Genomic DNA, 15,751 nt, shown 5'->3' with positions numbered 1-15,751 from the left:
TCTGAGAACAGAGCAATACCACATCCCTGATTTTTGTAGCCACTGGCAGGAGACATCGGACTGGAGTTCATGAATATTACTTCCTGGCAGCAACAGAAACTTCTCCACCGTGCCTGAGAAGACCACACCAGTCATGCACACTTAAATAGGAGCTGTGGCTCTGCAAACCTGGCCTGAAGTACAGCTCCTGAGGTCCTAGCAGTGTGTATTCCACTCCTGGGCACGGTTGCCCGATGTATTATTTCATCTGTAATTGCCCGATAAAGCTTTGTAAAGCCAGAAATTGAGCATTTCACCCTTCACCTACTCTGGCTGCATGTCATCTCCACATAAACATCAGCTACTGCCTCACTGCTTCAATCATTTCCATTTTATGAGCCTGGGCTTATTAAATAAATATCAGGAGAAGTCTTGCAGAGGAGGAATGGTAACAATTAGGACAGTGCCACACCCCTGTCCCTTGACACGGTCTGGTGAATTGTGCCTGGTTAAGCACTGGGCCTTGCTTCGTCCCAGCTCACCAGCTGTCCAGCTGCGTATGCTGGGCCAGCAGCGCTCTTCGAGCTTGAGCAACTTTTGTTTTGAAACTTAGCAAGGATTGGCAGGACCACCAAGTCGTAACTGGCAAGGGTTGAGAAGAACCCTCTCCACAAGACAGCCCAAGGCATCCCTGAAACATTATTTGGTTTCTAATTTAAACAGGCCCTTGCTGACACAGGCTGGCCTTCTAATAGTAGGATGAGAAGCATGTGAATGGAGAGGAAATCGTCATCTGTATAGAAAGCAGATTCTACTTACTATTGAGACAAATGGACAAATGTTTGCCTTTTTGCTGAAATGAGTGAAAGGGCAAAGTTCAGAGGAACTGAATTGTAGCTTTGGAAACTAATGTGAAGACTAAACCAGAGAGACTTGTGTACACATCTGATCCTTGGAAAAGGATGGTCATATGACTGAAACAGTGAACCGCATGTCAGGAGGTCTGGGCTCAATTTCTAGCTCCACTTTTTCTTGTGATTCAGGGAAAGTTCCTTTAATTCATCATGGCTCCATTTCCTCAATAAAATGAGGAGTATCTTCACCCTCTTTGTAATTAGTAATTGCTACTTGGGATTCTTAGATGATAATGTTATAAATATGTGTGACTTCATTACTAGAAACAGGAAAAAACACATTTTGCTACACAAGTTCTCTGACTTTAGGCTTCCACTGAAAAGATCTCTAAGAAAAAACAATGCTAAAACCATGTAATAGAAGGAAATAACTTTTGCCTATCGCAGAGCAATGCCTTGTTTCCATTCAACTTGCAACACTCTGGAGCTCTTTAGGGCAGGGACTGTTTGAATCACCTGTTATTTATATTTCTCTGCAGTGTATGTCTCACCTGTAAAAATACAAAGCTTCTCAGCTCCCAGATTTCACTGCACAATTTGGCAATATCTCAAACGTATGTCTGAACAACACCAAGGCATGCATCACCTTCTTCCTCCTGGCTGCACTGCAGTTCCTGCAGAGCAGTAACTCAGAGCATTCTCGTAGCCCCATTTAGGGGGATGGCACCCCGGGCTACACCACAGCATCACCTGCCAGGCAGGCAGGGCAGAGGGGGCCAGCCTCTCCTTGGCAGGGTTCAACGTACAACTGTTATGCATATAAAATACACAAGTGTCACCCCTGCTCAGTTTTGCAGGGGTTCTAAACAGGCTTTTTTGTAGAGCTAGGTGAAAGCAGACATTTGGTCTTCATGAGGTGCCATGAGAAGTATGCAGAAAAAATAAACCTCATCTGCACATAGACTATGCTTCCATCCCACGTTTGCTGATCCGTATGAAAGATCACTTCAAGCCTACCACAAAACATAACCAGTTCTATGCACCCAAGACTCATTAGCATGTTTTTTCCATCCCTGAAGCAGTATTTCAAAAACATTAATAAATCATAATTTAAGTCTTCATAGAATTTTACATACTTTACTTTAAAAGCATTCCTATAAGGCTGCTGTTATCTTCAATTTAGAGACAGCACAGATATTTACATGATTTGTTCAAAGTCATGTGAATCAGTCACAAAGCTGAAATGAGAATTCAAAAACCTCCCTAATTCCAGTATTGTGGGTTATTTCTCTAAAGAGTATGGTCTCAGGGAAACCTTTGCAAGGTGGGTTTAAAATCTTTTTAGGATGATAGTAAGGAAAAGTGGAACAAAAAGATACTAAAACCAAAGTAAAAATGGGTCTGAACAGTAGCATTATGGTTCCAGAAAAAAAATACTTAATTGGATGAATCAGAAATTTCCTTATTCCAACTGTTCTGTGATCCATATATGCCACTGCCCTCTGAATTTCTGTGTTATTGCTCCAGGAAGTTGTTCCAACAGGACTGGCTAGACCAGTCATCATTTGTAAATAATAACTATCATGTAGAAAGTAAGTCCTAAGCTGTCCTCCACACTATTAAACAAGCAAATTGATATATTTAACTTAGAAATTTAAAAAGTAAAGCTCAAACATCAGGAGGTGTTTCCTTTGATCTTGCCCTCCCCCCAAAAAAACCCAAACAAACAAAAAATAAAAACCCCACAAAAAACCAAAACACCAAAAACCCAAACAAACAAAAAACCCCAAAACCCTAGCTGAGAAGCGAAGTGCATGTAATGCCCATGAGTAAGTGAGGGGGTTTGTCAGCTAGCCAAAATTCATTCAAAGACTTGGGTCAGGATAAAAATATAGAGTATGCTAACCTAAAAGCAGCCTTCATGGGTCAAACAAATGCTGCTTCTAGATCTATATCTTGTACCTGAAAGTGGGCTCTTAGCATGGACCAAAGGCCAAGTACAGGTATTTCCCCAGAATGTTATTTTTTGATAAAGAACTTCCAGAGATGAATGTGAATTCTGCACACTTAGTTACCAACAATGGATTTCTTATATATGAACTTGTCCAGACTCCCTTTTAACTCATTCTAAAGTTTAACATGGAGAACATCCATTAACAAGGACTTCTACAATGTATCTGGTGAAGAACCATCTCCTTTTGTTGATTATTAACTAGCTTCATTCAATACCTTCCGGCTCTTACAATGTGAGGGACAATGACCAATTGATTCCTCTCCACTCCATCAACTACATTAATCATTTTACAGAGCTCTACCTCTTCCTCCTTCAAGTGCTTTTTTCAAAGAGTCCTAGCTTACTTTTATGGTAGTTATTCTGTACCTTTGATCATCCGTGTGGCTTTTCCCTGAATCTTTTTCAGTTTAACTATCTTGGTTGGTAAGAAAGAAGAGAGGCAGATTTACAGCTTTTCTTAGACTACCTTAGAGAAAATGTCACTGTATCTTGTGATATTTTTATGTGGCAAATAAGCCACATAAAACGTGTGTTAATTAGTGTTGACATAGACATATGGTAATGCAACCTCAACCAGTTCAGCACTACTATTCCACCTCTTTCAATGGGGTTACCGTCCTGACACCATAGTCAACAGGAGAGATTATGTGACACGTCAGTCACTCCTGTGCAAAGTCCCTTTGTTCAAACCTGCTTTGCAGTTGCACAGCTGAACAAAACTGTTCCCTTCTGCTGACTGTAGTGAGGTCTGTAAAAATGAGCAATAGTAAGCAGGGAAGCTGGGATGGAAACTTAAATATCTAAAGTTAGTCTAGCAATGTCCTGAGCTAGTTTGTACAATTGGTCTGTTCAGACTTTGAATATGGGTGAGGCACGAGGGTAACATGACAGTAGTAGTAGCTAGTAGGTGACTTAAACCTTAAAGTCGCCCTGGTGATCTATCAAGGAACACTAAATATTGCAGCTTTTGAATGCCAGACCCACTATGATACATACAAATGCAAACAGTACTTTTATATCTGTTGGCAAGTACACGTGCCAGGTTGGCTGTGCTTCCATGGGAGATGTTTACTATCAGTGAGTTACATGATATATTAAGGGCTTTTTGTTGTTTACCCAACAAAAAAAGATACAACAAATTAAAAGAGAATATCCATAATTAAAACAATACAAAGCAACATCGTTAGGAGTAGAATCTCAGTGCATACAGTTCACTCACTTGCCTAATAAGTAATTAAGCATTAAGAAATTTATGTGGAGTAATAATCTATTTAAGGAAGCTGCTGTCTCTCAAGGATTTCAAAACTGAACTGTTGGGTTTTAGTCAACTTTAGTTGGAGCATTTGGAAAAATCTAAAACTAACAATGTACAAAATGGGTTCTTTTCAGGCTGTTCCTTTTCAGAAGCTTAATTCTAAAGTCTGCTCAGAACGTATCCTATTGCAGGAGGCAGTGCTTACCAGTTTGTCTACCAGGCAACTGGCCCCCACATGCAGACCTAGGCTAGCCTTTGATCTAAGAGCTCTACTAACTACCTCTGCTTTTTGTTTGAAACAATTTAAGGTTCTCCCTGATAAGGAGCAAGTCAATCTTGGGTTACAAAGAAAGAAATTACTACCACTTAAATCTGTTTTATCTTTGAGCCACAAGATTTCCTATCCAGCATGCAGAAAGTCTAATCTGGGAAATCATATTAGTGGAGATATAATTTAGTCTGACAAAGAACGGTTGTGATTTTTTATTATTAGTTGCCTTATGTGTAGTTACTCTAGATGGAGAGATTTCTTGTAATAAGAGCTCATCAATAGCTCTGCATCCAGTTACCTTGTTTTGGATTTTTAATGGAAAAAGTGTTTTTTTCAGTAAAATGATACTTTTCACTAGTATGTATTTTTCTCTGCTTGTTTACATTTCAATATGAAACACCTAAAATTCAGGTTTTGATTTTCAACTGAGTATTTCTGGTCTTTCAAAAATGTTGAAGAACTGATAAAAGAATATTTTTTTGACTGTTCCCAGGCACAATCCAACATTGTATTAGATTTGGCCATATATGCCCTGATACTTCAGCAACATGATAAATTATGAACCACCCAATACAGCTCATTTGATTCTCTGTCGCCCCATCATTTATTTTAGTTTCTCTCAGTTTGATGTTATTGATAATGAACACGAAGGCTTAAATGTACAAAGAAAGGTATTTAGGTATCTGAGGAATAATGAAAGTGAACAGATGATCACTCACTTATAAAAAAAATCCTAAAAATAGAAATCTAAAGAATTACCTGAGTAAGAACAGATAAGGGAGTTTCACCTTTAATAGCACCCTTGCTCACAAAGAGGCCAAGGGCCAACTGCTCTGATTTTCACTCATGCAATAGGTCTGGACAGTATGTAAACTGTGACAGAATTTGTCCCTATATAACTGTCACTGTCAATATGTTCCATACCAGTGATCAATCCCTTTCAATCTCACACAGACCTTTAAAGAAGTAACTTGTGTAAGATTAAACCCCTTAAAAGAGTAAGACAATTAGCGAGTAGGAGACAGGCAAATATTTGTTAGTAAAACAGAATTAGTGTTGCTTAGTATTTTTTTGGAACAGCTCACCCTACATTACCCAGAAACTTGATATATACAAATCCAGAAGGACAGCAGCCAAAATAAAGCAACCTTCTCTATAAAATGATAGTATTAAATTACATTGCCTCAGTGGTTTTATGTCATTTCATTTTGGCCAAAGTTGAACGTGATAGATTTTCTATATATAACAATGCAGGAATAGCGATAGCTAATCTTTAGAATCAAAACCCAATTTTCTTCCTGTTTTAAATTTTATCATTCATAAAGCGAAGCTCCATGAAGAAAATACATTCATTACTACGAGTTATTTTTAGACTGTCATTTTCAGTGCTCCAAAAATCTCTTCAGCATGCAAATTTAAGTAACTGGGGTATTTAAATATCTATTGAGCTAAAAGTCCTGTGTGTACGTTTACTCTCTCTACGGCAATACAGTAATGGTTCCCAATGCACATTCATTAACATTTTTGCCAGTTTTATCTGAAAAGTCAGGCTCAGTCGGCTGCTTCCCTTTACAACAAATAACGTTGGTCATTTTATGGCAAATTTAATGTAGATTTTCTATTAAATTCTATAGTGTTTGGTTCACAGCACACAGGACTGAAAAGGGAGAAGAAACATTTACAGAGAAAGATGAGTATTTTACAGTAAAAAGAAAACATTCTCCATCACTTAAGGCATATTTAAAATCTAGTTAGATGGTGATTTTTTTTTCAATCTGTGCATGTTTTATACATATGTATATATATGCGAAAATAACTTCTGAAATATCAGGCACTGTGTTTCATTTATTAAGGTATAAAATGATCACCAAATTTTGAGGTTATTTTTACCACCAGGAATGTCCTTAATTTTTAATATCTGGTCTTGACTAGGAATAGATCGCTGAAAGTTACCATCTGCTTCCAGTTTGCACACAAAATCCCAATTAGCTAAACTTCATATATGTTTTGCAAGGTAATTATGCTTACTTTTTTCCAAAATGGGAAAATATTTGTCAGATAGTATCTGGATGTCCTCATGAGCAATCTTAGCTTGACTTTGTCTGCCCTCTAACATGCTCAAATAGAAGGTTATCAATTTGGTTGATGAGAGATTATGGTCTTTGATTACCACTGCTCTAAAGTACTCTGTTTCCCCTTGATTACAAACACACATAGTCAAACTTAACAAGTTAAAGAACCCTGGTTTTTAATTCCACCAGGAGAAAGGAACTTTAACATTTCTCAATATTAACAGTATTTTAAAATGCAGTATCTATGTATCTCTTTTTGTATAAGCAATTTGAGTTTCTCATGTAAATAACCTGAGCATGCATCTACCAAACATTTTTTATGCAGCAATACTATAAAATAATCATAACTGGTATTGTCAGCACACGTCACTAATTTCAAAGTTGCACTATCAATATGAATACTCACAGATTTTCTTGCCAGATAGATACATATTAAAGACCTATTGCACATCATAAAAATTATTAGGAAGTGTTAAAGTATTCAATTAAAGCCCTTTCCTTATTATATACAGTCTTCAGAAAAAAAGCAGATAGGATTCCAGTTGGCCTATCTATTCTCCCACTGAAATCGATGACATTACGAAGTATTGTAACTGTTTAAATACAGGACAATGTTGAATGTTTTGAAAACCCCACACTCAAATTCATCTGAGGCATAGTTTGAGAAAATGGAAGCCAATGGACACTGCAGCATTACAGATTAGATTTAGGTCCTTCATTTATCATTCCGACTTAGATTTTTCTCAGTCTAGATAGAGCCAAATAGAATTCAACTTACTATGTTCAACATTTCACATTAAATTAAATAAACCCTATTCACTTTTGATCTATTTTTCCCAGTAAGTGTGTGCACAGCTGCCCAGCCTTGAGGAACAGAAAAAATGTTACCATGGCTGAACAGAACTGAATACCACAAGATTTAATATTTGGACAGCAACACTATCATCACATCTTTCAAGAAAATCTAGTTGTTCAAAAGTACTAAGTTATTTGCTGTACTCATTAATTCCTACCATGAAGCACAAAGCTGGGACAATTTAGAGCATTATTCTATTTCCTTTACAAAAAGTATCTTCTCCTGATGAAAAGTTGTACAAAAGATTGATTTTGTAACAGTAAAATAAAAATCATTTTAAAATCAAAAGCTAATACTGAGTATTGCTATTCTTTGAGTGATGCCAACACAGTCTTAGACTGGTATCCTGTTTGGAGGAGAAAAATGGATTCTTTTTAAAGATCGCACTCTAAATTTTCCATCTTGTTATTTGAATGCTATTGCACTGCTGCAACTGGTTAGCACTGCACATCTGGCTGAATTGTCTTGGACTGGTATTTTCCCTAAACTATTGTGTATGTGTGTGATGGGTTTATAAAAAAAATATTGTATGCAAACTGAAACAATGCCCTATTGCAGACTGCTACACATAATAATTAGTGAGAGCATTTTTTTCCTGATTTTGTTTTCAATGTCAAAAAAGCGCTATTTTTAAAGTAAGCCACCATGAAATTCTAGCCATGCTTTTACAATATTTTTCGTTTTGGTTTTTTTTGGCTCTTAATCTCATAGGCTCAAACTTCACACTGGAAGTGTTATCTCATAAAAGCTCTAAATGTCAGCAACTTTTACTCTACAGCTACTATTTTAAACTTACATTTATCAGGAAAAAGAGCATATAACTCAAATATTCTCATAAAAATAGTTTCACAGAAACAAAACAGATAAGCGTTCCATTCAGTAAAAGGTCAATTTTCCATAACTTTGGCTACAGAAGCCCTACAATTCAGCCAAATTTTATTCCAAAGCCAAAAGTTTCTATGTCCTGCTGCTACAGACCATCGTATTAACATTTAGCAAAGTCCATCAGACTAATGAGGAGCAAAAAGTCAATCTTTTCTCATAAAATTGCCACCATGACCAAATATTGTTCCTTATAAATACTACCATTTACAACTTTCGCAACTCTTAATATTTGAAAAAAAAAAAAAAAAAAAAAAAAAAAAAAAAAAAAAAGAGGGGAGAGGTAAAGAGATATTCCTTAAAAATAAACAAATACATAAATATCCAGAGCCCTAAAAATGCAAGGTCCTGGTTTGCTTTCTAATAGAAAGGCTCTGGAAAGCCCCTATTTCTGGTCAGCTAAGAATTCCCCTGCCATGGGGGAGCTCTGAGCTGATACACAGCCAGCATTACTGGATCCTGCACAGATAGCATTTGACACCAGCACAGGATGCATTAGGAGCTGGAAAGAAGTGGCCAGAGCACGTTTTATACTTCTGAGGGCTCACATGCCTGGATTGCTCTAATTTATACTGAGACTAGCTCTGCCTTATGCAAGACGGTTCTGCAAGGCTAAGCATAAATTCAGTGCAACAGAGAATCTGGATTTAGCTAGATATAGGGGGTTTCTAATGCTAAATCATAAATTAGCCAAGAACACTGAATTTCTTTTTACCATCCTATAAGATTTGGGGAAACTTATAGCCTGGACAAAAGTAATCCGTCTTCAGAGCTGTCATCCTCTGCCTTAACACCACAACCAGGTGTCTTGGTCTATGCAAGCACACAAAACCTTGGACATGTTCTTAACTGCTCCTATGTTGGCTATTGGGAATTCTCATCTGTACATTAATTGCACATTTTTCATCACAAGTTAAAATATTTGGCTGCAGAAAGCAGGATTTCCTGACAGAAATGTGCAATTGTGTCTCCTGTGTTTGTCCAACTACATTTGAGACACAAGATTAACTTTCAGCACATTCTCCAACCAGCAAGCAGAAGAGTTTTGGGGTTGACTGAACAAGACACATGAGGAGAAGGAAAGACATTCAGTGGAGTCTCTGCCTTTCTTCTGTTCCTCCACAAGTTTTTATGAAAATACCGAAAGGACTTTTGCACCTTTCTTTAGAACAGGTCTAGTATAATGCTGGCCCGTACTCCTAAGCCATGTGTAAATTCAGCTCAACATACATGCTGTATCATTTATTTTCTGAAGAAAGCTGTGCAGTATTTCTTGGAATAATGAAAACCTGGCTTCTGGTTTTCCAGAAACAGATTTCTACTACCTAGTAAAATTTGGGCTTTCTGACTTCTGTCAGTTTTATGGATTTTGCAGACACACAATTTCTGAACTTTTGCACTCCAGTGATTTTGATCAGTAGTTCCCAAGCTTACCAAGCATTTGGTTACCACCATCAGAGATGGTGCTGAGCTGTAGTAAGACCATCTATGCAAAACTTGAAGCTTCTTGCCAGGACAGATATGCATGTATAAAAAAGCATGTCCGTCACCTCCAACCCTCTTTCTGCAGTCTCATTTGTCAAAGTGGGGTCCTCAGTTCCATGTTTTCATGTACCATTGCACTTCATCTCTCATCTCACAAACTAGAGCCTCGGTAAGTGCCCAATCCCTTACTTACCTTTTGACCATGCATTGCACAAACACAAAGCAGGGTGACAGTGACTGTAGCCACACCCTCCTACATAAAAAGCCAGCCTGCCTCCCCAACCCAGCTTCTTGCTTCCCTGCTTCACACCCTCCTGAAGCAAGCAGTGTGGGCTGTGCAATGTGGGATGGGGCACTTACTGCTAGCAGATTGGTGCAGCTGCAGCTACGTAGAAAAGCAAGTCACAACTGATCAGCAAAAACCTTCTGTGTGGATCTGTTTACCGCATGGCTCAGATAAGTGCTTGTGTACAAGCACAGTTAACAGCTGCCATCATCATGTACCATTTTAAGTTGACTTTGTACCACAATTTGGGAATGTCTGCCTTAGACAATAGGCACAAAAATGCAGTCACACTTAGATCTGTTCTTTTCTCTTCCTGACAATGTTCTAATTTAAGATACTAGTTTCACTTAACCAGACATTTTTAGTGGAGAGAACTACATTCCCATATGGCACCTTCAAGGACCATGACTCCTTCAGAAATCTGTATTACACAAGCCAAATTCTACTAACAGTTGTACTGCTAACAGCTCACATACTTGGGGTTTGTTTTTAGACTAATGTTTGTTTAAAAAAGTGAGGAATACATTTTGGATTGCAAATACTTTCATTCCAAAAAAACTGTGAAGAGAATAAGGAGAGTCAGATGGAAGAATTTTACCTCTGCTTTGTGCTGATTATATAATTTATCAAGAAATTGTTCCACAGGCCTCCAACAGATGCTCTGCTGTTAAAGCCATGAAAAGTCATTCAGGGAGAGGGTAAAGGCCTCGGGGGTGTGGTCCACATGCTTCAGCACATATATCCTCAGTCCTGGCCTGCAGATAGCACATCTGGTCCAGGCATGGACCTGATGGTTGGCCAAAATACAGGATTACAATAATGCTCCTTTTTTCAGCTTTAATGTAAGCCTGTTTTCTTGCCAGATTCAGATCCTGCCAAAATTTGGCCAAAGATGTTTGCTCAATTGTGCAATATCTTAAGTTTATATCCAACAACTCTTTGCAAAAACAATTGTATCGTGTTTTTAATGTTTACAGGCATTAACAATATTTAATTTTAAGTAGAATTTTACTGCTGACACTCTCGTGTTTTACAGTAAATTACCTTAGAGAGGGTTTTTCCATTAGCTCTTAGTGTCACGAGTCCTGCGCAGCACACCAAAGCACTGGAGCTAGAGAGACCAGAACTAGGAGGGATGGTTCCATCTAGCAGACAATTCATTCCAGTTGGGTTATTAAGACCAAAATGTTCCTAACAATGAAAAAATAAACAATCTCAGTTTCAAGTACAGACAGGCTCAGGCTTGCAATTATCTGATACTTAGAAAGAGAATCTTTCTGCTGAGTTGCTGGAACCAAGGACCTGCTTCTGGTATCTCCAAAATAAAGGAAAATTTTCATTCTCTTCCTTAAGAACAAAGCCAAAGATGGTAGGGCTTCAGCCAAAGGTATGTCTGCAATTCCTGTACACAAACATATATGAGCTGACAGAATGGCACCCCAAGCAGAATTCCATATGGGCTAAATGCCCAAGAATTCACCAAGCTTTGTGGGTGGGTTTTGCAGCAACTGGCTCTGCTCTGAGCTGCTGTGGTGACAGTACCAGAAGTTACTAATCATTTTATACCCTACTTTTGTCCTTTCTTCCACAGCTTCTCACTTAAGACATCCTGAAGAGCTTAAGGTCCACTTTATGCTTCACTTCTAATGCTGGCACATGGTACTAGGGAGCCACGTCACACTGATGGGGAACTAGTAGCCAGGCAGCTGTATTCAAAGCGAGATACTCCTATTTCCTGAAGCACCCACAGGACTGACACAACGGTACTTGAAGGACACCATGCTTTAGGAGGCACAAAGACACACCTACCAGCGGTGATGGTCTCTGTCATGCTATTTTTAGATTAAATTTTAGAATTTTTATATACATGATAGATATCACAGATAATACATTTAATCCAGAAGTCATAAATCCTCGTGTACATACTCTTTTGATTATTCTTTAATTGTTTTGTATTTTTATTTATAATCACTTTAATATAAATGTCTCTCTCGTTAGTTTGAAACGAACATGCACTACTTATTAAAAAATCATTTGTGTACATGGGGGGTATATGAATAGCTACATTCTGATAAAGATTTATATGTCAATAAACCATGTTACAATGTCAATAATCAGAAAAAATGGCAGTGTTTCCATAAAGAAATGCCTACCTTCAAAAGATTTTTACTGCTTTTCCTGAAACAACTTCAACCATAAATACCAATCAGCAAACACAAAGAGCCTCCTTTAATGTCTTCTACCATCACTTCAAATTATTTTAAATTTCCCTTTCTACAAATATAAGGGAATTCATACCTAAAATACTATTGCTGTCCATGCCCCTTCATGAAGAACATTAGACAGGCTTGTTCAAAAACAGAAAATGCTTGAGTAACCAGAAACTGATCCACAATTTCTGGATTGTCTTGAATGTGAATCAGGCTTGCAAACTTATCACGCGATGTTTAAATAGAAAACGTACTTCAGTTTCAAAAATTAAAATGGACTTTGCCAAGTTCTGCAATAGTTCTGTCCCAAAAGGATAGCATGTTCAACTTAATATAAACAGATTATCCTGCTGGGCCCTCTGAGTACTTATATTTCAGTGTTTCTTAAGTCTGTAACATTTATGCTTATTTTCTGCCAGTGCTAGAGTCTGCAAACCTGCTTTGCAAATTAACCTTCAAGTATGAAAGCTTGTCCTTAGGAAACAAATCTCAGTAGCAGACTGAAAAATAAATAAAGTCAATTGGTCGTGCTAGCCTTAATATAAGAAAGGATACATTATAAAGAAACCTAATCTATATCTCTACAGTCAATGCAGTTTAAATGCCCGTATTACTGAGCAACACAAAACTGAAAATACTCATGTTACTGCAAACATAAGTAATTTATTGAGGTCTAAACACAGGAGCGGGGATCTGTTTAGGAACTGTGGAGTGCAATAAAGTGATTTGTGGCACTGATTGTTCCAAATATTGTATTTTGAAGACTCTGGTGTCAGGTTTGTGGTAGGCTTTGTTGGCTGTCTGCAGTCCTTATCTATTGGATTGTCCTGTGGGGTGACCTAGATAGCCTGTCCTGAGGCAAGCTTCACGTCCTTTAAAAAGCACAGTTACCCATACTGGCTGTGGCGACCTGTTCCTGACCTAGCCATCACTGTTTTTCCAATCTGCCCTTCCAGAAACCTCACTGGATTGACATTGAGCTGAGAAGTTACCATGTTTTTTCCTCAAAGGGCCATGAATCACCTGCAAAGAGCAGGTGAGATTTATAGGAAGTCTCAGTTGTGAGTTCAGGCTGCCTCCCAGGACAACACTGACGGTCAGCACTTGGTTTCACGAGCAGCACAGCCTTCAAGTCTGTCTGGAGACAGGCTAGCTCACAACTGAGAAGATAAAACTCAAATGAGCAGACAGGAAAATGTCTGTTCAGTGTTCCTGCCTTTACCGTAAGTGCGCTGTTTCCTGCATAGCTGCACTCTTACCTCATGAAATTTTGAAAATCCCACTCAAATTCCACACACTGAAAACCTGGATAAGTAATGGTTCTTACTGGAATATTTATTTTATATGCTGTTTACTGACTTTTTACATTTTCTTTTGCCTACTGTGTGAGTCAGCTTCACTCAGTTGTTGTGCAGAAGTTAAAGGTTTCCAGTATTAACAGAAATTAATGTTTTTTCAAATGTTTCCACAGGAAGACAAGGACTAAAATATGATATTTGTGTCCTGACAGACAAGCCTCCAAACCTTTTTAAAAGCAGATTTTAATTAGATTATTCCATTGGAAAGCATTATTTTTAACTCCAAAGTACTGAAATGTCATCTTGATAATGAGTTTGATCATGACTTTACTAAATAAGTAATTATTTGCTATTGTAATTCATGTAATAAAAATTAAAATAGTGCTCTGCCAGTATTTTAAAACAAACCCACTCATACATCCTTTTCAAATTTTAACACAAAAATACTTAACTGTACATCAAAAAAAGTTATAGAATGCAGGAAAGTATTTTGAGGGTGAATAGATACGCTTGTTGTATTTTACTTCTACTTTAATTTTGTAAGTTAAAGGTATTTGGCTTACCTGAATACCCTTCAGTCCACACAGGAAGTAGTTATGCCACTGAGGTTTGGTTTTGTTAATCTGAATGTTATTAACACTAGTACTGAAATCCCTGCAAAAACACAAAAACCTTGAGGCTTTAACTTGTCAGTAAATCTCGTTTGGAAAAAACGTGGCTTGTTACTGCCACCTGCTGATGAACAAAAACATTCGATGTTAATTTGGTTTTCAGTGCAATGTTTTCTGGGTATTTTTTTGTACAGGTCTTTATTAATCAATTCTATAAGGCATTTTAGAGGGAAACATAAGAATTTTTGCTTAAGTTATAGGATTTATTAAATAAATTCAGAAATTAAACTTCCTTTGGCATCCTTAATTAAGGCAGCATGCCTTCCATCGTATGTGTGTATGTTCTGACCTCTTAGAGGAGTAAAAAATCTAAATAATTGTATCTGTCAAACCTGGAATAGAGATAAATACACTTCAGGCTCTCTGGCAATCCCTGCTCAGGAATTCATCTCCATTACCTTTGCTCTGAATGGTACTTCACTAAAACAGGCCTGATACTGCAAAATTATATTATGTATCTTACAAGATATAATTACAATAATTTAGTTTAAAATAGTCTATCTATTTCCTGCAGGATAATTCCGACAATGGTTTTCCTACTCCATCTTAATTTCAAAATAATACAAGTGGTAAGCCTGAATGTTCCTAAAGAAACTAATGCTAAAGATAGGTGCTGTCAAAATGGGCATGGAGTGATGCGCAGAGGCCTCAGAGGAGCATGCATCAATTACCAAGTGCAGATTGTTTAGAAGTCTATACTGTTGAACACCCAATAACTGTAGCAACCTGATGTCCTTACAGCAGTTGCCCAACACAGACAAACAGTTATACTAATATAAAGGATCTTTACAATAATAGAATTGTCTTCAAATGATGGCTGAAAACATCACTTTACTCTGGTGGAATTAAAGGCTACAACTTTTGTGTTATGCAACCACCAAACCTGGCAACCAGTGTAAAAATGGACCCACAATCCTACTTCCTCTTTGTGTGGTCTAATGCTAGCTATGCTGTAGTGATCTACTCCATTTGTATCACCAGTCTGCAACCTGTTTTCCTAGCTCAGTGTTACATGACACATCCTACACTTTAAGTATCAGCTTACAATTACCATTTTGTCAGTTATACATTAAATTTCAAAATTCAATACAGTGCAGAAATACCTGAGCTTGGTGTATAGTTTAAGATGTAAGTTCCTGTCTTTCTATCTGAACTGTTCAAAACAGTGCCACTTACAGGACTTTATCAGCAATGCAGCATCAAAGAATTGTACAAAGTTAGCGTCAGAAATTACTGGGGTTTGTAGAGTAATACAAAAGATCTGTCAGGGAGTATGGAGACTACAATACAAGGAAAGTTTGAAAATACCTGTAAATTGCTCCCATTTGAGATTCACGAACAATCACCTGTAAATTGCTCCCATTTGAGATTCAGGAACAATCTCCCAGAGAATAAAACAACATTATTTTGCTCATGGCTTTTGAATATAATAAAAAACCTGGAGGTACTTGTAAAATAGAACATACTTGTCAAAAGTCAAGAAGATTAAAAAAAATCCTGTGTTTGCTTAGGCTTGTTTTCTACAATAATCCTAAATTAGTATTGTAAAAAGCAAGGTTGATGGAAAGCAAATGCATTGAAGTGATTAATGGAAAGTAAATTTGAACTCCTCTTTCCC

General features: G+C 37.5%; 1 protein-coding gene across 1 annotated transcript in view; it reads right to left on the bottom strand.

The window, feature by feature from the left end:
* The window catches only part of GALK2 (galactokinase 2), a gene marked incomplete at its 5' end in the record, with an annotated part of 45,046 nt that overhangs the window by 26,280 nt on the left and 3,015 nt on the right, over positions 1–15,751 (bottom strand). Inside the window, 2 exons of the mRNA XM_010081345.1 lie at positions 10,999–11,145; positions 14,026–14,116. Of these exons, the coding sequence (XP_010079647.1) occupies positions 10,999–11,145; positions 14,026–14,116 (238 nt within the window). The remainder of the gene's footprint in view (positions 1–10,998; positions 11,146–14,025; positions 14,117–15,751) is intronic.

Source organism: Pterocles gutturalis, unplaced genomic scaffold (assembly GCF_000699245.1).
Source record: "Pterocles gutturalis isolate BGI_N339 unplaced genomic scaffold, ASM69924v1 scaffold5441, whole genome shotgun sequence".
NCBI lineage: Eukaryota > Metazoa > Chordata > Aves > Pterocliformes > Pteroclidae > Pterocles > Pterocles gutturalis.
The sequence above is the reverse complement of the archived record's forward strand: the minus strand, read 5'-3'. Positions and strand labels throughout refer to the sequence as shown.